This window comes from Herpailurus yagouaroundi, unplaced genomic scaffold (assembly GCF_014898765.1).
Source record: "Herpailurus yagouaroundi ecotype Mexico unplaced genomic scaffold, PumYag 197, whole genome shotgun sequence".
Lineage (NCBI taxonomy): Eukaryota > Metazoa > Chordata > Mammalia > Carnivora > Felidae > Herpailurus > Herpailurus yagouaroundi.
In genome coordinates, this window is record NW_024412428.1 from 26,653,906 (window position 1) to 26,677,972 (window position 24,067).

The 24,067-nt window shown below is 40.0% G+C and overlaps 2 protein-coding genes across 11 annotated transcripts in view; one reads left to right on the plus strand and one right to left on the minus strand.

The window, feature by feature from the left end:
• Nucleotides 1-24,067, plus strand: part of ENOX1 (ecto-NOX disulfide-thiol exchanger 1) — a 555,199-nt gene that overhangs the window by 225,097 nt on the left and 306,035 nt on the right. The window lies entirely within an intron of this gene.
• LOC121013003 (prefoldin subunit 4-like) lies at nt 21,217-21,682 on the minus strand. Its single transcript, XM_040448523.1, has one exon. It carries the CDS (start codon nt 21,680-21,682, stop codon nt 21,278-21,280), a length of 405 nt encoding a protein of 134 aa, XP_040304457.1. The 3' UTR covers nt 21,217-21,277.

Consider the following 24,067-nt stretch of genomic DNA (forward strand, 5'->3'; position numbering starts at 1 on the left):
TAACAGTGAACATTTGAGGGGCTCCTGGCCGGCTCAGTTAGTGGAGCATACAACTCTTGATCTCAGGGTTGTAGGTTCAAGCCCCACAGTGAGTGTAGAGATTACTTAAAAAAATAAAGTCTGGGGCGCCTGGGTGGCGCAGTCGGTTAAGCGTCCGACTTCAGCCAGGTCACGATCTCGCGGTCCGTGAGTTCGAGCCCCGCGTCGGGCTCTGGGCCGATGGCTCGGAGCCTGGAGCCTGTTTCCGATTCTGTGTCTCCCTCTCTCTCTGCCCCTCCCCCGTTCATGCTCTGTCTCTCTCTGTCCCAAAAATAAATAAACGTTGGAAAAAAAAAATTAAAAAAAAAAATAAATAAATAAAGTCTTAAACAAACAAGCAATGAACATTTGAGTTTTCTAGACCTGTTCGAATTCGGATCCATTGTTATATATGGATCAAACATAAAAAGCTCCATTGCCCCTTGCTATTGTGGGGAAAATTTCAGCCATCTGAAATAGTACCCCCTCCCCCTCCCTCCACCCTACAGCGATCAGAAGAATCAGTTGCTCAGACAAGATGACCAGTTGTATTGTGTAAAGGAGGAGAGAGGACAGTAGATGCTAACAGGGAGATGTGTGTTACTTGCCTGGGGGAAGACACCTTCTCCTGAAGCAAGTTTCAGACACAAACAGGGCTCACCCTCTCCGCACCCCCAGGGCACTTGTACATGGTTACACAGCACATGGGTCAGGTTTTGAAAAGCAACAAGTCTTTGAAAGTTTCTTGCTATTTCTCCATGTGTCACCTTTGGATTTGCTTTATGAAATGTGTGGCCATGCCACCTGGCAGGAAGAAAGGCAGGTTTGGGGAAAGCTTGTCATTCCCAGGGGGCCCTTTCACAGTGACTTGGGGCCCACGGACCAGGCCACTGACAGAGGCCTTCCACAGGATTACATTTCATCCCTTCCCACCCTAATATCCTTCCTCCCTGGGGCCTCTTCTTCATGTATGTAAGAGAAGAAACAAACTTGACAAGAAGATGACTTTTGTGAGGCAATTTAATGGCGAATAGACAGCGAATGCCACCCTGGGGTCAGCTGGAAAGGCTAGATGTATAAGAATTGCATTTTCATTGTTACTTTGAAAATGGTAGGATGGGGGAACTCAGTAGCTTTATACACTGAGGGGTTTTTTAGAGATGACTGTCCCATTAGTGAAACATATATGACCTGTTTGCTTCAGAGGCATAGACATTTGGTTTTAATGGCATCGGGAATTCCTTTGAGATGGCAAAGAAATGCCGGGGAACAACATGCACCCCTACTCTCTCAGGCACAGCTCTGTGGTCATGAGTGACTGGGCCACTGGTGAGATCAGCTGGGCAGGTGCACAGAGGTGCCCTGTCGTCTCCAGGGGCTAAGGATTTAAAGCGCAGAACGGTGTTGCAGCTTTAGGGGTGTGAGGTGTGTTTATATAGATGGGATCAGAAGAAAGGAAGTTTTGAAAGGAAAATAAGGACTGTTCTCTACTTAATATGGTTTTTGGTAGGCTTGTTTCAGAGCAAAACGACTGTTCCATATCTTATCAGCTCGCTCTTACCTTTTGAAGATAAGCAAAAATCTCCCACTCTTCTCAGTCTAGGTGCTCTGCTTGTCTTGACTGGCAGGGGCTTTCAATTACTGGTTTCTTCCCAGAGTGCAGAGATGTGTTTAAATTCTTGTCAGGGAAGATGAAACCTACCTGATGAAACTTGACTTGGTTCCCTTTGTAGTTGGACATTTTGGGAGTTGGGTGTTTCCTATTGAGACTGCCCTCCCAGTCCAAAAAAAAAAAAAAAAAACAAGTTAATATGGGCATAAAGATTGGCTTTTATAATCATTTTGGCAATAAGTATACTCTCTTATCAAGAAAACACAACAGCACCTTTCCTGAATTCAATTCTGCCAACTTTTATCAAGCATCTTTCGTGTGTGTGTGTGTGTGTGTGTGTGTGTGTGTGTGTGTGTGGTCATGTGTTGCACTCAGGGGATGAAAAGAGATGAAGTACACTCTTCAGGAAGGCAGAGAACAAGATGCCTGCTTATATATGAGAAGGATAAACAGTTGTGTGCTTGGTTCTCATTTTATTATAATTCAAAATAGTCATTTATTGAATGCCTAACTTTTGTCAGACACTTTGCACGAATCCTCTCCACTCCTTGCAACAATCTGGCTAAGGAGATAGTATTAACTTTAATTTACAGCCAAAGAAACTAAGGCTGAGAGAAGATGAATAACTTTCCAAATTTATACAGTAAGGAAGTGATTCTGATTCATTCCTTTTTTTTTTCTTTCAGTAGGAAAATAATTTCGGTGGGAATGTATTTTTAAATAAAGCCAGCTCATATGCCAGCTTTTAAGACCCATCTACAAAAGAGATAAGCAAAGGAGAGAGATGATCTTTATAATCTTTCAAAGCTCAGTGATCCAGTGTGACTGAGGGATTTGAGAACTATTTAACAGAGAATCAACATATAACATTGAATGAGACAAATAAGAGATAATTTCTGAAAAGCTGGAAGGAAGGTTTTCATCTTTGTTCCATTACTGGAAACAGAAATAAAAGGAAAACATCATGTTTTCTTTTGAAGGTGTGAAGCCCAAGTAAAACATGAACAAATCTTTAACATGTCCTTTTTTATCAGAAGGCGGGGGCAAGGAACCTTAAATAGTGTGGCTCAGTGACTCACTGAATACGTATTTAACTCGACGGTTTGTAGTAAAAAGTATAGATGACAAATCAATATACACATATTTACATATTCCCACAATACATACTCACATATATATGAGAAGCAGAGTCTAATGAAATGTTACCTCTATTATACATGATATGCTCTGGTGTTTTCTTTTCTAGCTAATAAAACAAATTCTGGTCCTGATCCACTCACTGACGGCTCACAGCATGACGTTTGAAAAACACGGCTCTATCTAATCCCTCAATTTTATTTCTTCTTCTCTCTTTATCCTTTAACCCCAAGAGAATCATCCCTGGCAAAAATAGAAACATTGACACCCTTCACCCCCTTTCACCTCTTCCTTGTTCTACATTCCCGCGTACAACACAGGTGCCCCTCCTGTCTCCCTCCACACAGACCTGTGCCTCAAACACTATGGACCACTGGTATCTCCTTCCTTTCTGCAGATGGGGAAGCGTCTCATCTGCCATTGGTGCTTTGCAGATCATGATAGCTGAGGGGATTTTTTTCCCCAGTAAATGAAGCTTCTCTGATGGTCAGAAAACATTCCAAATTTTCGACGGCTTGTCAACATAACTTTTGTGACTACAGAAAGAAGAAAAACTTTGTCACTCAACAATCTTACGATTCCATTAGGCACTTACCTTTTTATTTTAGACAAAGTTCAAAACCTGGAAACCTAAATGAAATGTAGGTCCAATGAATGAAACAAATTGTCTTTCATCAGAATTGTTTTGAAATATTTTGTTTTCTCATGAAAAAAATGCAATCAGATTTGTGTTTTATTCTTAGTAGTAGTATTTTTTGGAGTTAGTGTTGACATGATTTCAACCACTAAGAGTGTTCGCCCAAACTTTACAGTGTCTTTTGTGAGAAGAGTAATATAGTATAACATGGGGTGAACTGCTCGGTTTTATTTGGAATCATTTTCAGCACAAAAGCTGCAAAGGGAAAATATTACAGAGAGATTGGGGTTTGTGGAACACAAGCTTGAAATTTTTAAAGTTTAGGAAATAATGGAAGTGAGGTAATGAAAAGAAGATAATGAGCAGTAGATGCAATAACTGGTCTGTAGGTATTAGACTTCATTGTAGATACAAATTCACTACAAACACTTGTTATTTACGTGTTGCTTCAGCCAGAACCCTGATGTCCTCCATAACACCACCCTCTCCCTCACTCCTCACATGAGCCATTATTATGTCCTTTTGATTCTCCCCTTAGAGATCCCTCAAGCCCACCTGCTTCTTCTCAAGTTAAAGGCACCACCTCATTTTGTGGAGGGTGGGGATGTCTTTAGGAGACTTCCTGACTGGAGGCATATGTGTAAGTGATGAATCACTAAATACTATTCCTGAAACCAATATTCCACTATATGTTAACTAACTTGAATTGGTTACCTAATAATTGGTTACCTAAATCGGTTACCTAATTGGTTACCTAAACCTAATAACTACCCCCCACCCAAAATAAAAAATAAAAAAAAAAATATTAAACAACAACAACAACAAAGGGGACTTTCTGAAATGGCTACTTTATCCTCCACCCCCCTCCCATTCTTGCCTTCTCTATTCAGTAAGAGCCCAAGTAAACTATTAAAAGCACAAATCATACCACATTGTCCTGCATACTGGGAAGTGTATTTCTAACACTGACAATAACCCCATGAAGCTCTACAGGATCTAGCTATGTCCCCGTCAGTAACTGCCCCTTCTTCCCATACTGGCCTCCTTTCCATCCCTGAACTCACTGAGCCCCTCTTCTCCTCGGAGCCTTCCCACATACCTCCCCAAGCCAAACATCAGAAGCTTTGTTTCTTCTAAAGGAATCATGTCATAAGGCTGTGAGAATATTCTTATGATGCTGCCATCACTTGATGTATTTTTTAAATTTCTCTGAAACAGCTTTTCAAGAGCCTGCATCGGTTTTTTGGGTAGAATTTTCAGTGGAAGAATATTTAGTAATACTGAGTTTGGTTTAGGATATTGTAATCGTCAAAGCACTTGAACAAGTCTTCTCATTTAAATTTTGTTTAATTCTTAATAAGACCCATGCTTGAAGTTGATATTGATGTTTGGAAAAGCTAAGTACATGGTAGAGTCGCAGACTTAGATTTGAATATATTAGCTATGGTATTAATCGTAAAAAGACATAATGCTCTAATTAAAGGACAAAGAATATCAGATTGGATAAAGCTCACTTAATGCTGTTTCTAGGAAATATATTTAGTATCTAAGAACGTGAAAGGTTGGGGTACCTTGGTGGCTCAGTCGGTTAAGTGTCCGACTTTGGCTCAGGTCATGATCTCGCAGGCCATGAGTTCGAGCCCCGCATTAGGCTCTGGGCTGACAGATCAGAGCCTGGGGCCTGCTTAAGATTCTGTGTCTCCTTCTCTCCTGACCCTTCCCCCACTCACACTCAGTCTCTCACTCTCTCTGTCTCTCAAAAATGAATAAACCTTAAAAAAAAGGAATGTAAAATATTGCAAGTAAAAAGGTGGAAAAAAAACATAAAATGCAAAAATACCAATATCTCCCCTTGCCCTCCACCCCCCAGAATCAGGGGGTGTTGTTGTTATGCTAATACTAAGAAGACTTTTTAAAGCAGAAAACTTTACCAGATATAATGAGGATATTTTATAATGGTAAAAATTAATTCACCTGGAAGTTATAATAATCCCCAAAGTTTAGACATTTAATCATATGCCCCAATTTTTAAAAATTAGCAATACTAAGAGAAGAAATATAAAAATTAATAAATAGTAAGAGATTATGATATATCTCTTTCAGTAAGTTGGGAAAACAGACAAAAAAGTAAGATTAGTAAAGTTTAAACCATACGGTGACAAACTTTACTTATGGAAACATAAAAAGCTTTGAGCACAAAACAAGCACAGAAAACCATTTTTGCCTAGCATGTAAGAAACATATTTTTAAAAAAGTGACCACATAGTGAATCAAATATGCAGTCTCAAAATATTTGAAAAGGTTAAAATTTTACAGAGAATTAAAAGTTGATCACTATTCATTTAAGCTACAAATCAGCAGCAACAATCTGGAGAACAATAGTAAAATCTTGAACAGTCCTATATTTAAAAATTAAGAAATATTCTTCTAAATAAATACAGGGTCGAAAAAGAATCATAATGGCAATTGGAAAATATTTTTATCTGAATGGTAATGAAATTCAGATGCAGCTAAAGCCATCTTTGAGGGAAATTTATAGCCTTAAAATGCATGTTAAAACGGAAAATTAATAAACTGAACATCCATCTCAAAAATTTATAAAAAAGAAGGACAAATACACTGAAAGAATGTAGAAGGAAGAAAAAACAAAGAGAAGAGCAGAAAATAATGCAAATTTAAAAACTAAAAACAAATACATAGCAGAGACCATCATCAAAGCCAAAATTTTGTTCTTTGAAAAGTCTATTGAAATTGACAAGCTCACGGACACCTGGGTGGCTCAGTCAGTTAAGTGTCTGACTCTGTTTTGGCTCAGGTCATGATCTTAAGGTTCATTGGGTTTGAGCCCTACATTCTGTCTCTCTCCCTCTTTCTCTGCCCCTTCCCTGCTCTCTCTCTCTCTCTCTCTCTCTCAAAATAAATAAGCATTTAAAAAATAAATAAAAAATAAAATCGGCAAGCTCAAACAAGAAAAAGTATTAAATAGCCAGGCATTGGGAGTGATAAAAGGGGATATCATTATAGTTCCTTGCAGGCACTGAAAATATAATAAGAGGATATTATCAACAACTTTAATTAAAGTATAAAATTTCTAAAGAAAACATTAGCAAGCAGTCGATTAATTTATAAAAAAATTAGTACATGAGCAAATTGATTTTAACCCAGAGACACAAGATTGCTTAAATGTAATTTTCTACACTATATAAAAGGAGAAAAATCATATGATTACTTTATTACATACTGATATAGTATTTACTAAAATTCGACATCAGTTCATGATAATACTTCTTAGCATATCAGGAAGAAAAGGAAGTTTTCTTAATCCAAAAAGGATAGGCACCCCAAAATCTACAGGATAGTTTATGTATATGCACCCCAAATCTATAATTGAAGCTCCTGTCCTGTCAGGGGTCATTCTGGCCTCATTCTAACCTGTGCTGTGCCATTCTCCACATTTAGTTGCTCTTCTTCTCTATGGTTTTATCAAAAACATTTTTTGATGAAATAAAGGAACAATGAAGAAAATACCTTGTTTATTTTTGAAACCACACAGGATGCCTATAAAGATGATAAGATTAGATTAAATGTATCGATACGATTTTAAGTTACGCATTCTCTTAAGCAAGAGTATATCAGCATCAGCAGGAATGTGGAATTGGCAAGGAGGGCCAGGTCTAGAAGGACAGGTCAAGATCACGCCCTAGGACAAGCTGAAGGAAATCAGCTAATGCTGAGAGAGGGTAGCTGTTATAGGTCTAGGGAGCCTGGATCCAGAGCGCAGGAAAGACACATTCATTTAGAGGCAGGGCTATTGTATGATTGGGAGACAGAGGCTAATAAGTTAGTTCTTCTACTCCTTGGGTAATAAACCGAGAAATGTTTTTGGTCATTTGGTTTATCAAATGATGTGGTTTATTATCACGAGCAGGTAGAGGAAACATTGATTTTCAGCAGTTTCCTCTACCTGGTTCACTACTTTTAGATATCACGGTGTTGCATCATGAGGGTGTTTATAATTTCACGTGAAAACTTATTAATTTCTGCTGGAATATTTTGATACAGTTGTATTTCACAGAAACAAAGCTGATGACGGCATAGAAAATAAAGTAGCTACTATCGCAGTCATCATTATTACTTCTGCACATTTCCTGTTATTTCCCAAGCTGCTCCACCCTGGGAATAAACACGAATCACAACAACAGTTACAGAACAGCATCTCTTTGGCTCCAGCCAGCTCTCCCAGATTCTTCCCAAATAGCTTTGGAGTCTCGGTGAGTGTCTCACATGCATGTGTGAGGGCGTCCTCTTGATTACTGCTGAAATCGCCAACAATTCATTCCTCCTTCATCCTGGGGGAGGTTTCTAGTCCCTGCGACTCCACGCGTGGTCCCTGTGTCATTGGTAACTGGGAGTTCTACTGACACCCATCCCAGGCCGACAGAGCCTCACATCCAGGGCTACAAAGGCATCCCCTGCTTTTCCTAAGTTCACATCACGCCACTTCACTTTTGGGAAAGAACTGCATTAGTACCTGTTTTCATTAACTGAAACCAACCAACCAACCAACAAAAACATCCAAAGAGGATTCCTGCTTTTACATAAAAAGATAGTGAAAATAGCTTTCAGCACTTGCTCTGCAGTGAGGCCTTATAGAGGCAGCGGGCACCCCAAGCGGAGAGGCCCCCGCCAAACTCCCTCCCTGGGAGCTACACTCAGCATCTCAGCATCAAGTTGCCAGAGCTTCAAGTTCTGTGAGCACCTGTGCTTTATCTCGATTTCTTTTGTGCATCTGTTAGCAAGATGTGACCTAAGGTGTCAGAAAAGCATCAGAGAGATTATTCTTTGGGTCTGGGAATGCCTACAATCCTTTCCATGTATATTAATGGTGAATGCTTCTTTGCTTTGCACCATTTTGGCTCAGGAAAGTTATCATGGGAATGCTGTACTTGCGTGTAGTGGGGGAAACCTATATCCATCCTGGCAATTGTGGTAATTAGGTGCAGCCCAGGAGTGAGTGTCATAAATTGAGAAATGGTGATAAACGAATGCCGTTAATATCTTCTAGTACCCTACTGAGATTTCAGATAAACCACTCCTACTCTTTAGTGTTACATTGATTGCAGTTTCTCTACCTAGGGCCTCTGTGTGCCTGCTGGAGCAGTCTCTCCACATTCAAAGAGTAGACTTTTGGTTGTTCTTAGCATCACTTCTATTTTTCTTGTATCACGGTCCCTTGTCCTAGCAGAAGATAGGTTTGTTTTTGTTTTTTTTTTTTTTGTCACTGCTTTACCTTCCATTTTTATCCCAGGAGGCCCCTTGGTCCCTCATGTAGGCTAGTTCAAAGAGAATCCACCCCTCCGTCCTCCAGAGATAACAGATACACCTGATGCCCGAGGGCATACAGGACTTCAGCTCAGATTAGGACATAAAGAAATGTGCTCCTAGGACTGTTCCAACAGGAGAGAGAACACCTTAGCGCTTTTTGCAATTAGAGCTTAAAAAATATTCCTTCCTGAACATATAAGATTGTGAGTGACCAGAATAATAGATGTTACGGAAGGTGATGATATATTTTGAAGGAGGAAGGCTGCCATGAAGACACTTCTCTCCCTCCTTTATCATTCTGACTTGGAATGTGTATTTTTCTTAAAGAAGGGTTTAGAGAGTTGGAACCATGCAGGGTTTTTTTGTTTTTTTTTTTTTCTAAGTGAAACTTTCAGCTTACTAATAGTCTGAAAACCAGCCATCTTGTATCCTCTTATGGTCTGAAGCCTTTTAACAAAATAGAGGATTTTAGTATTATGTGCAAGTAACTCAGCAATAAATTTCTCCAAAGGATATACTGTAAAATTTTTTTTTTATGCTAGAAAACCAAATTCCCAAAACACAAGACTAGTTACCTGCCGCATTAAGAAACATGAGTGTTGGGGCGCCTGGGTGGCGCAGTCGGTTAAGCGTCCCACTTCAGCCAGGTCACGATCTCGCGGTCCGTGAGTTCGAGCCCCGCGTCGGGCTCTGGGCTGATGGCTCAGAGCCTGGAGCCTGTTTCCGATTATGTGTCTCCCTCTCTCTCTGCCCCTCCCCCGTTCATGCTATGTCTCTCTCTGTCCCAAAAATAAATAAACGTTGAAAAAAAAAAAAAAGAAACATGAGTGCAAACAAATTTTATGAAAAAAAAATTATGAAAGCAATTGGCTAGAGAGTGATTACGGAGGTTAATCTGTGTACTAATTGGCTTGTTTAGGACGTACCCCAAACCAGAATCACCAATCATTTCTAGTGTAAGTAAATGATACAGCATTATGGCAATTAAAGAACATGATTCATTTTTCCACAGTGTTTCACATTAACTTAAAAATAATCATTGAGGTTTAATCCGAATCAACAAAAAATATACAGCATCTAAATGGGGCTTTTACCTTTCAAGTAATTTTCCTGCTGCTGAATGTGTAGAACAGTGCAAGACAGAAGTTCATTCCTGAACTGCAGAGCTTAAAGGATATTCTCGTAAGGCATATGCCCTCCTTATAACCCCCATTTATTTATGTTACAGGTCATTATTCTAGTGAATGTGACACTGCAGTCATTTGTACAGTTACAAATTATAATGTGCATGTGCAAATTATAACTTTCTTGCACAGAGCAAGGAGCAGAGCTGTATCAGGTGATATAAGAGGGATAAGTAAAAGTCACTTGATACAATAAGGAAAATAAATTATGAAACCTTTTTTAATGGGGGAATTTTTTTCCTTAAAAGATGCTCATTTCTGCTCAATGAATATTTTCTGGCTGACCCATGCTCAAAATGCCACAGGGAGCCAGTGCATGCTGATGGTGCCCGCTGACCACATGCTCCCCCTGGGCTGAAACACTGACCCCTGAATTTTTTTTAATGTTTATTTTTTTGAGAGAGAGAGACAGAGAGAGAGAGAGAGAGAGAGAGAGAGAGAGAGAGAGAGAGCACATGAGCAAGGGAGGGGCAGAGAGAGAGGGAGACACAGACTCTGAAACAGGCTCCAGGCTCTGAGCTGTCAGCACAGAGCCCGACACGGGGCTCGAACTCACGGACCGTGAGATCACGACCTGAGCCGAAGTCAGACGCTTAACCGACTGAGCCACCCAGTTGCTCCTGGCCCCTGAATTTTGAACATGGGGACCCTGTCAGCCTGCCCTCTTTTTGAGGCCCGTGGGAAGCCATTCTGCTTGTGTGCTACTAGGTCTTTGTTGTGAGCATAACTTTTTACCACAGAACATCCGAGGTCCCGATCCAGAGAATCCAGGGTTCTGATGGGAGGGAGAGGTAGCAGAGAAGCAGAACATGAGAAATCCCGCTCAGAACAAGCAGGACTTCCTCTGGGGTAGCGGAGAATGAAAAGGTGCGTCTGGTCACTTTCTCGTCCTTTTGGCTAAGACCAAGTGAAAAGGCGTGTCTCTCGGAGCAGTTGAAGGGTGCAGAGGAGTGCTTCTTGCTTGGGGAAAGCTCTTTAGGATTTCAGAACTTTGAGATCGGTCTTTTGATTGCATTTTTGCTCAGGTGGATGTCTGTGATCTCCTTAGCGATAGATTCCAAGTCTTTATTCTTTCACGTATCTTCCGGTCCAAACGTGGTGCCAGGCACCTGGTAGTTACTCGATGTTTGACGACGATGACAGTGATGATGATGGTGGTGACGCTGTTGATGATAATGATAGTGAAGGTAGTGACAGCTAACATTTATCACCAAGCGTTTTGTTTGTCTCGTCTGATGCAATCTTCACAACAGTTGTGTGGAGGCATTATTTTTTTTTCATGTTCAGACGTAAAGTACAGAGTTTAAGTTCCTTGCTCGAGGTCACACGGCTAATAAGTATTAGAGCTGGGGATCAGATACCTCGGCTAAGGAAAATGGCACAAAAGTACAGATAGTTGAATGAACTATTGAGTAATGTCAGTAGGCTTCCCCTTTACATCCGTGGGCCCCAAAGCTGTGTGTTTTGCTAATGCCAGGGCAGGGTTTCCAACATGTGGGGCCAGAGAATACGGTGTTGTGGGGGCCGTCCTGTGCATTGGAGGGCGTGGAGCAACATCCCTAACTTCTAGCCACCAGATGCCAATGGCAGCCCCCAACCCACGTTGTCACAACCAAAATTGTCTCTGGAGGACAACATTGTTGCCACTTTCGAAGGGCCGGCCTTAGAAGGCCACCTAAGGCTTCGGCTTGAGCGGCACCCATTCCTACCGTCACCATCTGTGAATATTACAACAGCATCACCTTCAGTATCTGTGAGAAGATCTACCTTAGATGCATGGACCATCCTTGGCAATGGCACCTTTGTCTTTACCCTTTAGGAGTTAGGGCATGAGGTAGGGGACAGGTTTTTTAGTTCTATTTTTTCCTCTATGTTTTTTTGTCCCTCTTCTGTTCTGCAAGAGAAAGAAGACAAGAACATTATCCCCCGAAAATGCCAAGAATCTGTCCAAAGAAATCACCCACTGACCCTGGAAGAGGAAAAAGGTGATATTTAGAAGTGAGGCCATAGATGAAGGGTGTCATCGCGGTGACAAGAGTGCAATCCACTGGTTGCAGCGACACTACGAGGCTGAGTCTTGAGGACACAATCCTGTGTCCTGGGCCCAACGGGAAGTGGGAAGAGGACCCAGTGGATGGTTCCATACCCTCCTCCTATGTTTCCTTAGAATCTCCACGTACTGAGAACCCAGAGTCTGTGATGGAGTCGTAAAACAGAAAGGGTATGTTGGACAGGAGGGCGTGTTTTGTTTTAAAATAGGAAAACCTAGTGTCAGTGTTTGGAGAGCAAAAACAGCTCTTGCGGTTTGAAAATCACCGATAAAAATTCCCAGATGCGTGCCGCATTAAAAGCAGATCTCACTGGTTTTTAAAACTGGAGTGTGAGCTCCAGTGCTCACGCTTTTGGAACTTTACGTGACTGGACTGTCATTCAGTTGCGCTCTTTACAATTCTGGCACTGGTACCCTAGACTACTTAAAATGGGTGCTCAAGGCCTCGATAACAATGAAGATTCCTAAGTACTGCAGAAAAGGTTGCAAGGAGTATAGTCTGGTTTAAAGTTATTTAGGTAAGCCCCCCAGAGACGGTTGAGTTTAATGAGGCCAACTCTCTCTATATTTAATTCATTAAAGAGTGATATAATGAATGAGAGAATAGCCTGTTATGGATTTGTATGCTTTAGGACTGGGCAGACTGTTTTAGTTTTTGTTTTTGTTTTTGTTTTATCCTAGGTTAATTTTAAAAATCAATTCATTAGCGTAGATAATCCTGATTGAAGAAAATCCGGATTTATGAAATAAACTGGTCCATGAGTTTTTACTATTATAAATATGTTCTTAACCTCATAAAAAAAAAAAAGGCTGATTAAATGATACTTCTAATTCATTTAGGATCATGCCATGCAGATTTCCACTGATTCATCTGAGAGGCAGTAGGGATGAAGAGGAAAAAAAAAAAACAAAACAAAACTAAGGTGGCTGGGATTCAACCTGATTGAGCATTGCTCAATCTTATTTACTCACTGGGAGCAAATCTTTTACTAGGCCCTTTAGGATTTACAGTTTTCTTTGCTTTCAAGAATTGTATATTCTGGAGTTAAATAAATTAAGACATGTCCATTAAAAAAGAGGGGTACCTGGGTGGCTCAGTCTGTTAAACACCTGACTCTTGATCTCAGCTCAGGTCATGATCTCATGGTTCATGGGTTTGAGCCCCGCGTTGGGCTCCATACTGACAGTGCAGAGCCTGCTTGGGATTCTCTCTCTCTCTCTCTCTCTCTCTCTCTCTCTCTCTCTCTCTCTCTGCCCCTACTCCACTTGTGCTCTCTCTCACTCTCTCTCAAAATAAACAAACTTAAAAAAAAAAGACCAATATACTTTTGATAAAAATCCTGCTATAAAACAGCATTTCCCGAACATTTTGGTCTCAAGACTTCTTAAAACTTAGTGAGGATTCCAAAAAGCTTTTTATTCATGTGGTTTATATCTGTCAGTATTTACTATGTTAGAAACTATGTAGAAATTTTTAATATGTTTATGTACTGATCCATTTAAAAACAACAAATACATTATGTGTTAACATAAATAACACACTTTTTGGAAAATGTATTTCTTAAAAAAATATTAGTAAAAAGGTGAGTGTTCTTTTATATTTTTGCAAATCTCTTTAGTATCTTACTTGACTGGGTTAGGAGAAGACATGGATTCTTATACCTGCTTTGCTATTCAGTGTGTTCTGATATGTTTCAATTGAAGAATAAAAAGACTCCAGCTCCACAAATATATATGTCACTGTAAAGAGAGGAGTATTTTAATAGCCTTTTTGGATAATTATGGATTTGATTCTTTGCAGTGCACCAAAACTCAAAACCTACCTGGATTCTTTTTAAGGCTACAACAGTTTTACCCACCATTGGTTTTTTAAAATTTTTTTAAAATGTTTATTTCTTTTTGAGAGAGAGAGAGAGAGAGAGAGCGTTGAGTGGGAGGGGGCAGAGAGAGACAGAGAGAGAGAGACTCAGAATCTGAAGCAGGCTCCAGGCTCTGAGCTGTCAGCACAGAGCCTGACGTGGGGCTTGAACCCACAAACTGTGAGATCATGACCTGAGCTGAAGTCGGACACTTAACTGACTGAGCCACCCAGATGCCCCAACCCACCATTGCTTTTGATTCACCAGTGCAAATGTCAACATGGTGAAAAAGGCAAGTAACATTTTAATATTATTATGAAAATAGATTTGACTTCCCAGACCCAAGGAAAGGATCTCAGGGACACATAAAAGTCTGAAGTCTCTACTTTAAGAATTGCTGTTAAGGAAGACCATTTTTAATTGCTGAAAAAAGTCCACAGTGTATTGTTCAGTAATAAAGGGACAGAAATGTCCCATGTTTTAAATAAAAATACAGTCAATAGGAAAACCTGAAAGTGTATATCAAACTGTTAAACAATGGTCGTATCTCAGGATAGAAGAATTATGGGTAATTCATTTTCTTCTTTTTGTTTATTTCATAGAATCTCCTACAAAAAGTATTTTGTAAGGGAACAAAGTTATTCTTTCAGTGTTTAGCATCTTGAAGTCAAATGTTTTGAAGATTTAGGCAAAATACAAAACCTCCTATGGTCCCATTACTCTAATAATACTATTTTTTAAAGCATTTTATTGTGGTGTAAGAACACGTAACATAGATCTACCCTCTCAAATTTTTAAGTGAACAATACAGCATTTTTGACTACGACCACAATATTGTACAACAGATCTCTAGAGCTTATTTGTTTTTAGTTTATGTTCATCTTAGCTTTTATTTATTTGCATTTACATTTTGAATAGCGTTTTTCACAGAGTGGTAGAAAATTCACTTTCCCTCTTACTCCTGTATGTGGACAAGAAACTTTCATCATAATTATCTATAAAATATTAGCATTCTAATTACTGGTACAAATTTTGGCTCCTATGGAGATGAACTGGCTAATCTCAATGGTATCCAATGATATTAGTTAATGTAATTTCTTCCTAAAAGGAAGTAACAGTGCTTTGCCATTAACTAGGTTTAAAGAAATGTAGTCATTACATTACGACTGTAATAATTTCAGATCCTAAATTATGCTAATTTGATTTTAATCATTTAGCAAGCTTCTGTTTATGCCTACAGGTTTAAAAATAGCCAAATATACTTTAATGTAGGCAGTTTTGTTTAATGTGATCGTCCCCGTAACTGTACTCTTAACTTTCAGTCATTCTCAATGTGGTTTATTCCACATACAATTCAGGGCGAATATGGAAAGATAACGGTTTTCACATTCTGGCGTTGCATTATGTCTACACAGGACGGATTTCTGCTGGTTGGCATTCAGCTACAACCATTTGCCAAGCCATATAATTTTCATTTCTTAGCATCACTTGTATGACGGGCTCTAGACGAGGGCACTTTAACACAGGTAGACTCGGCAGGGTCACTCCCAGGTGGCTTCCTATCAGAAGTGATAAGTAAGAAATAATTGAATGGCAGCACCTTTCCTTTGTTCAGCTTTAGTTCTTTTGGAGAAATTTTACTCTTTCTGTCTATCACAGAGTAAATCCCCCAGACATCTTGTCTACTCTGATTACGTACTTTAGTTCTTAACAATATCTATGTCAAGCTTGTTACCTCCATTGAAACAGATGATTTATGAAAGCTGATGGGTATTGTTTGAGATACTGTGAACACAGGATACTTTGTTTAGTTATTTCCTGCCTGCTCCAAGGTAGCCTTTGCTCACATGCCGCTTGAAATATTAGATACATATTAAAACATAACACGCACACAGGAGAGTCACCCTAGCTTTAATAATTGATTCAGAGGGATCCTGAGTCAGAGGCATTGTTGGCATCTAAACTCAGAGTGTTCCAGGTTGGACAACTTAGTGCGACAGCCACATTAATGGTTAGGTTGGGGGCACCAGGATGGCTCAGTTGGTTAAGCGTCTGACTCTTGATTTCATCTCAGCTCATGATCTCATGGTTCCTGGGATCGAGCCCCCCATAATAGTGTGGAAACTGCTTGGGATTTTTCTCTCTCCCTCTCTCTCTGCTCCCCTCTCCATTCACACACGTGTGTGCATGCTCTCTCTCTCTCTCTCTCTCTCCCCAAATAAATAAATGAACTTAAAAAAAAAAAAGATATTTTCTCTAAGTTGAAGATAGACTTTGTGTTTTGAGATTAAATGGCTTGGCAGACTTCTAGCACAATGAAAGAAAAATAACATATAGCTAGGTGCATCTTGATGAAATTTCAGAACTCCTAGGATAAGGAAAAATTTCTGTTTGAAAAAAAAACAAATGACCTAAGAAGGGGAATTATGTTAGCAGACTCATACCAATTTTGGAATTTCATATTAAAATAACAATGAAGAAAGTTTTATCCAAGAGAATGGTAATGTCACTGTTGATGAATATGGGAAATAGATACTCTCATGTATGTACTTTAAGTGAAATTATACTAAGTTAGTGCAGTCCTTTTGGAAGATAGTTTAGCAGCATATATTACTGTTTAAAATACACATTCCATTTGATCCAGCAGTTCTAGGTTATCAATAGGAAGACAATAGGCCTTTGTATAGGATGGGCTTGTACTAGGGTGTACACTGTGCAAGAGGTAGGACTGGACAGAGACGGGGCAATGAATGTGACCTCATCATTATGTCATCATCTTCTGTACCACTTGCATGACTGGAATAATCTTGTTAAGTGCTCAAGAATTAAGGAGAGTGGCTCCCGAAATGTGTCAGAGACTACATCAAAAAAAAAAAAGGAGATTAAGCCTGATCTGTTTTGCTAGGAAAGAAATTCCATATGATCAGCAGAGAAAAGGTTGAGTTGAATCTTCCTTCTCCAAATTCAGGTGAATCAAAACACTCCGCTTTGAGCTGAATCAAGCTTAGAAAGTTTCAACCCCAAAGGAAGCCCTTTTGGAAAATTATGACAGAATGAAAATTGGATTATAATGGAAGTCTATCAACTCTATAATTTTATGGTTTTCCAAACAGTGTATCATCTCACTTTGCATTGTGTTTACCTAATTAGATGTGTGAAATATGGAAAACAATATTTAGAAGAAAGCAGAGACATAGACTTTATGAGATTCAAATAGAATAAACAGAAAAGATAAATTCAGGTGTCTTTATATTTTAATCATACAAATAATAATCCTGGTGTAGAAAGTTACCTGGCTCTCTTCTTGCTTTCTATCACTCAGATTCTTTATCACATACGTAATGTCAGTTTTTTTCTTCTTGCAAAAGGCATCAGGCTACATTCAGTAACAGAAGATGAAACAAAAAATATGTTATTCCTAGATTTCTTCTCAGCTGGGCTGAAATTACCTATGTAATAAGGTCTACTTGCATGAAAGGATTTAGAGATGGGAGTCCCAAAATCAAAATAAAAAATACCAAGCAACTTCTCCTTTCCTTAAGTAGGATAGAGTAGAATTTTTAGAGGAGAAAAAGTCCATAACTGGGAGCTTATGGGGAGAAATATGGAATTGAGTGTAAATAGTTTCATGGTCATGAAGTGACAAGAGTTGCCTCTGGCATTGTGACATCATGACTGTGAAGCACACAGCAGGAAGTCTGGCGCATAATACCCAACAAATCCTGGCTAATAGGATTTAAATTATTAATTAATTTCAGCAACTTGTATTGAATGTCTGTATGTGTCCATCCAGCACTGTGTGTAGCACTCAGGTGTGGGTCTTTGGGAGAAGAGGGGAGCCAAGGGTGAGGGAGGCTGTCTTGCTGTGCCATTTTCCAAGGGCAAATAACTATTCCACACAAAGAAGTAAAGTAAGCTGTGCTATGACTGGACGATTGGCGCCGTAAGACTTTGACCTGGTACCCGTGGACCGTGGTATCTTTAATCTGGTGTAAACAGGGAGGTGGAAAGAAATTGTGTATTAATATAAATTTCTTTCAGCCTATACAAGAACGTTAAATCCAAAATGTTCTGCTAACCACACTGCTTTTCTTCTTTTTCTTGGCCTTCTAGTTCAAAGAACATTAAAATCTTATGTTTCCTCAATATTTTAGAAAACCATGCCTTTCTATTATTACAGAGCATGAAAAGCTCATTTAAAAACTTTTGTGCTTTTTAAAATTTTTCATCCTCGTTTTTTAAAGACAGAATAAAGAATGAAAATAATGGGTAAGAAACAAAGGCTTTCAAGTGCAAGATGTAGAGGTTTTAATTAAAGGATGATGAAAAAGTGACTAGTCCTCCAAATCTTTAATAAAGCTAGTTAATTCTCCACTAATGCTGTAGGAATTATGCTCTAGTGAGCTGGGACATTTTATTCATAATCAGGCAACATTATGTGCTTTTAATTACCAGTTGTACTTTCATTTGTTGGCCACTATTGAACGAAAAGTGATACCAAATAGTATCCTGCATCGTTTTGTAATCATCCTCAGAAAGCCTACATAGACAGCCTTGTTTGCTAAGAATTGCACGGGTCAAACCGAGGCACCATCTCTCTTCTCTAGGAGTAGACCCTCCAAAATAAATTATGGACAGCTTAAGAGGACACCAACCAACTCAAGGAATTAAAAATATACAGTATTTAGCAACCCCCTGAATGAGAGAAAGTAATTTATAAATCATACATCTATCATAAAGGATTAATACCCAGAATATACAAAGAACTCCTACAGCTCAACAGCAACAGTAAGAAACAAACAACCCAAAACTTCAAAAATGGGCGAAGGACTTGAATAGACCTTTCTCCGGAAAAGACATACAAATGGCCAACAGGTATGTGAAAGATGCTCAATATCACTATTCATGAGAGAAATGCAAATCAAAACCAAATGAATGACATCCTCACACCCCTTAGGATGACTACTAGCCAAAAAAACAGAAAATGAGTATTGGTGAGGATGGGGAGGAATTGGAACACTTGTTCACTGCTGGTAGGAATACAAAATGATGCAGCTGCTATGGAAAACAGCATGGCAGATGCTCAAAAAAAAGTAAAAATAGAATTACCATATGATCCAGCAATTCTACTTCTGGGTATGTGTCCAAAAGAATTTAAAGCAGGGTCTCAAAGAGATATTTGTACACTCATTTTCACAGCAGCATTATTCAAAATAGCCAAAAGGCAGAAGCAACCCAGTTGTCCAGTTGATGGGCAAATGGGCAAACAAAACGTGCTATACACATACAAATGCGGTATCATTCAGCCTTAAAAAGGAAGGAAGTTCTGACACCGAGCGACATGCTACAACGCGGATGAACCTCGAGGACATTATGCTAAGTGAAATAAGCCAGTCACAAAAAAGACAAATACTGTAGGATTCCACCTGTATGAGATACCTAGATAGTCGACTTCACAGAAACAGAAGGTACAATAGTGGTTTCCAGGGACTAGAGGTGGGAGAAATGGGGAGCTGTTCTCTAATAGGTACAAAGTTTTAGTTTTGCAAAATGAGAAGAGTTTTGGAGATAGAGGATGGTGATGGTTGTACAACAATGGGAATGCCCCTGAACTATACACTCGAAATGGTTGACAGTAAATTTCATGTGTATTTTATCGCAATTAAGTTTTTTAAATATGTCAATGTACGTTGACATTAAGTGTAAAGGGGTAGTTGATGAAATGAGGGCTTTAAGAACAAAATCAAATTTTTCCCTTTCTTTCCTTCCCAGTATTGATCAGACGCCTTCTAAGAGTCTGTATTATTCTTAACACTGGGGATACTGGGTTAAAAACACAGTTACAGTTCAGAACTCGTGTGGCTGAATATCTCAGGAGAACAGAACCAGATAGTAAACATATCAACGAAAGTGTATATAATTGAATTTCAGGTGGTAATATTATGAAAAAAATAAATAAATCAGGGTAAAGATAGAGCAACGGAAGCACCATTTTTAAAATTTAAAAAATGTTTTATTTACGTTTGAGAGAGAGAGAGCACGCACGCACACACAAGTAGGGTAGGGGCAGAGAGGGGACAGAGGATCGGAAGTGGGATCTATGCTGACAGCAACAAGGCCGATGCGGGGCTCGAGCTCACAAACCGTGAGATCATGCATGACCTAAGCTGAAGTTGGACGCTCAACCTACTGAACCACCCAGGCGCCCCTGGAAGGACTGTTTTAAATAGGGTGGTTAGGTAAGACCTCTATGAAGAGATGACATTCAAACAGAAACCTGAATGAAAAGAACGATTGTATCCATTCAGATATGTGTGTGTGGGGGGTCGGGGGGGGGGGGAGTATTCCAGGTAGAGGACCCAGCATGGACAAACTGGAATGTGCTTGATGTGCCTGAACAGCAAGCAATCCAGGAAGCTGGAGTGGAGTGAGCTGAGCACGGGGGAAGAAAAGTGGCCATTCTTTCATGGTTGTGACAGGACTCAGGCTGAATAGGACGTGAGGAGAGCAAATGTGTCAGGAACGAATCCAAAGATTTGACCTCAACGTCCACCAAGATGGGGGCACTGAGTGAAATACATGTCAAGGGTGGGGAACAAGAGGTTGGAGCCTGATTGTTCAGCAAGAGCCCTAGACAAATGTGCTCGTCAATGAAAGCAGCCAGAGAATGTGAGCAGTTTGGCAGGTGATGAGTTTGAAGTATCCCTGTGAGGACTGTAGGGATAGGAACGGAAACCTGATCACAGTTGGATTTGTGACAAGACAAGGAGTTAGAAAGAAGGCTTGCAGTTAACTAAAGGGGTCTGAAGGTCAGGACAGCCTTTTTTTGTTGTTGCTTAACCAATTTTAATAACATGACATAAAGCCCCTACACTTGATAGAATAGTTATGCAAAATACATTGATGAATACTCTCTTCTGTTAAAAACATAAAATAAATAAGCAAGACAGGTGAAAATAGGCAAGTTTCCATTCAATAAATGAAAAATTTTAAAAAAGAAAGTTTTGCTTTCCATGTCATTTGAAGAAGGGAAATTGTCGTTTTATCAACGTTTTTTATTTATTTATGGGACAGACAGAGACAGAGCATGAACGGGGGAGGGGCAGAGAGAGAGGGAGACACAGAATCGGAAACAGGCTCCAGGCTCTGAGCCATCAGCCCAGAGCCTGACGCGGGGCTCGAACTCACGGACCGCGAGATCGTGACCTGGCTGAAGTTGGACGCTTAACCGACTGCGCCACCCAGGCGCCCCGATCATTAAACACTTATTAAGTCAAGGTTTCTACTTCTTCTTAATTTTGACATTTAATATTTTCAAGAGAGTTTGACAATTATCCTTTTCTCATCTAAATTTTTCTGGCAACCAACTGCGCCACCCAGGCGCCCCTGGGAAATTGTCGTTTTAAATGATATTCAAGTTTATTAAACACATTTTTAAAAAGTATTATAAAATGTTTAACTGTTATCAGCTTCGAGGTTGATGTTGCTCCCGAATTTTGCGTATAACTGAACTTTCAAATCTGCTAACGCCCCCTGAATTGATTCCACTCTGGCTTCTAGGGGATCAATTTCTTCTTGCAAATTTTTCTTTGCTTCTTCTAACATTTCCTGTGTTTCTTCTTGAGAATGGCTAATGAAAACATCCCAATTTGATAGGGTTATCATTAAGCAATCATCATCCGCAAGCATGATGTCCTTACAAGCATCTCCTAAGTTTTGGAGTTGTTTCTTTTTTACTTCTACTTCCTCTTTCAGCTCTGTGATTCTACTTGCATTCCGTGCCAATTTGTTTATCTTTTGTTGATCTTCAAAAGTAACATTGACAACTTCTGCAGCCGTCTTCTTCATGGTGGCCGCCATCTTGGCTTTTTGTTTTTGTCTGAAAATCTCATTTTTACTTACAGCATGAAAATTGAGACATAACATATACATTTATACATGAAGAAAGAAAACACCAGAAAGTTTACAAAACTATCTGAGTGTCTCAGATAGTTTCTAGAGATTTATACTGTGGCTGTGGCCATGGAGGATGGAAAGTAAGAGACAGATTCCATAGGTCCTATGAAGAAAGAAAGGAGACGGTTTACTTGGTTAGAACCTCTGCCTTAAGGGCAGTAATGGATTTTTTTTCTAAGTTAAGGGTAGTATCTTCTGATTGTGCTGATGATAGTCACACCAGGGGCATTGGTTGATGACTGGTGCTTGATGGTTAGATTTACCTTCTCTGGAGCCAGAATGATGCCTCAAAGATCAGATCATTCTGTTATCATCTACTGTGGGGGACCTCAGAGGCTACTGGTATCTGAGAGGGGATGCTGAAGGGACAGGGTGCCTGGTCACGTCTATCAGGGCAACTCTGTATTTATCTAACGATGATGCTTCATTGAAAGATATTGCTTGAGGACCGCCTGGGTGGCTCAGTCGGTTGAGCAACTGACTTCGGCTCAGGTCACGATCTCACGGTTTGTGAGTTCGAGCCCCGTGTCAGGCTCTGTGCTGACAGCTCAGGGCCTGGAGCCTGCTTTGGATTCTGTGTCTCCCTCTCTCTCTGCCCCTCCCCTACTCATGCTCTGTCTCTGTCTCAGAAATATATAGACATTAATTTTTTTAAAAAAAAAAGATATTGCTTGAAAATAGTGTAGCTTCTAAAAGGGGGTTAAAAAGTCCCCAGTCTTGTTCACAACCCCTGTTCATAGGATGAGAATACAGACTGTGAAAAAATGAGTGACTTGGCTTCTTCAGATACTCTCTTCATTCTTGTCGTTCTTGCTCTTGTTTTTTTCCTGTTCTCATTTCCACTTTTACAGCTGCTGCAGATTCTCGAAGGAATTCTATCCTTGTAATATTACCTCCAGACTCTGCAGTGATTAGGGCAGATATCATCAACCATCATTTGAAAAATAAGAACCTGGGTTTCCTTAGAATTAGACCCCATTCCCGAGAACTGCACCCAGGGTGGGGCCAAGGAACTTGGGCTTGTAATATGTACCTCGGATGGCTCTGTTGCAGGGAGTCCTGAGGCCACATTATGAGAATAACCAAACTCAATTCTTTGGTGGAGGAATAAACCTAGCAGTGGGTGGGTGAGGAGTTACTGAACTTTGCGGATAGAAGACAGAGATCAAAAGGACTCACCTGAGGATGCCCCATAACTATGATGTGTTTAAGACCCAAATTCTATGTTCTTTCCATAAAACAATTGCTTCCCAAATTCAGGTCCACAGAACAGTGACTTTCCGTACCGGCTTTTTTCTGTGATCCTTAAGAAATGAGGACAATGTGGGGTAGTGTTGTGCTTTATCAAGAATCTCCATTTGGGGCGCCTGGGTGGCTCAGTCAGTTAAGCATCCGACTTCAGGTCAGATCATGATCTCACAGTTCCTGGGTTCGAGCCCTGTGTTGGGCTCTGTGCTGACAACTCGGGACTTGGAACCTGCCTTGGATTCTGTGTCTCCCTCTCTCCTTGCCCCTCCCCCGCTTGTACTCTGTCCCTCTCTCTCTCTCAAAAATAAATAATAGACACTAAAAAAAAGAATCTCCATTTATTTTGAGATTCTGTCCTTCCAAAAGTCTTTTGCATTAAAATATCTCTTCTTAAAAATTTTTTCAATGTGTACATAAAATATCCCTTCTCTTTTGACATGATGGTAATTGTATATAGTTTTTTGGGTTTTTTTTTTTTACTGGCATGAAATCCACAAATCTGGATACCTGTGCGCTAAAGTCCAGTGTGCCTACCTGAACAGAAAGCATGAGACCAACAGTGGAACAGTGCCCTTCAAGCCCCCATGCCCTGTCCAGGGTGCCGGCAGGATCTGCAGGACGCGAATTGAAAACCACTAATGTGGTGGAAAGTATAGCAGATACGGGGTTGCAAGACCTACATTCTTTTTTTTTTTTTTAATTTTTTTTTTCAACGTTTATTTATTTTTGGGACAGAGAGAAACAGAGCATGAACGGGGGAGGGGCAGAGAGAGAGGGAGACACAGAATCGGAAACAGGCTCCAGGCTCTGAGCCATCAGCCCAGAGCCTGACGCGGGGCTCGAACTCACGGAGCACGAGATCGTGACCTGGCTGAAGTTGGACGCTTAACCGACTGCGCCACCCAGGCGCCCCGCAAGACCTACATTCTAATCTTACACTTCATCATTAATTAGCCATGTGACTTGAGCAGATCACTTCATTTATCTGGGCCTGTATCGTCATCAAAGATTCTACGTGCTTAAGGGTAAACTTCTGTATTT

Excerpts from the sequence above, each read along its gene's own strand:
- LOC121013003 (XM_040448523.1), bottom strand. The coding sequence starts at position 21,682 with ATGGCGGCCACCATGAAGAAGACGGCTGCAGAAGTTGTCAATGTTACT.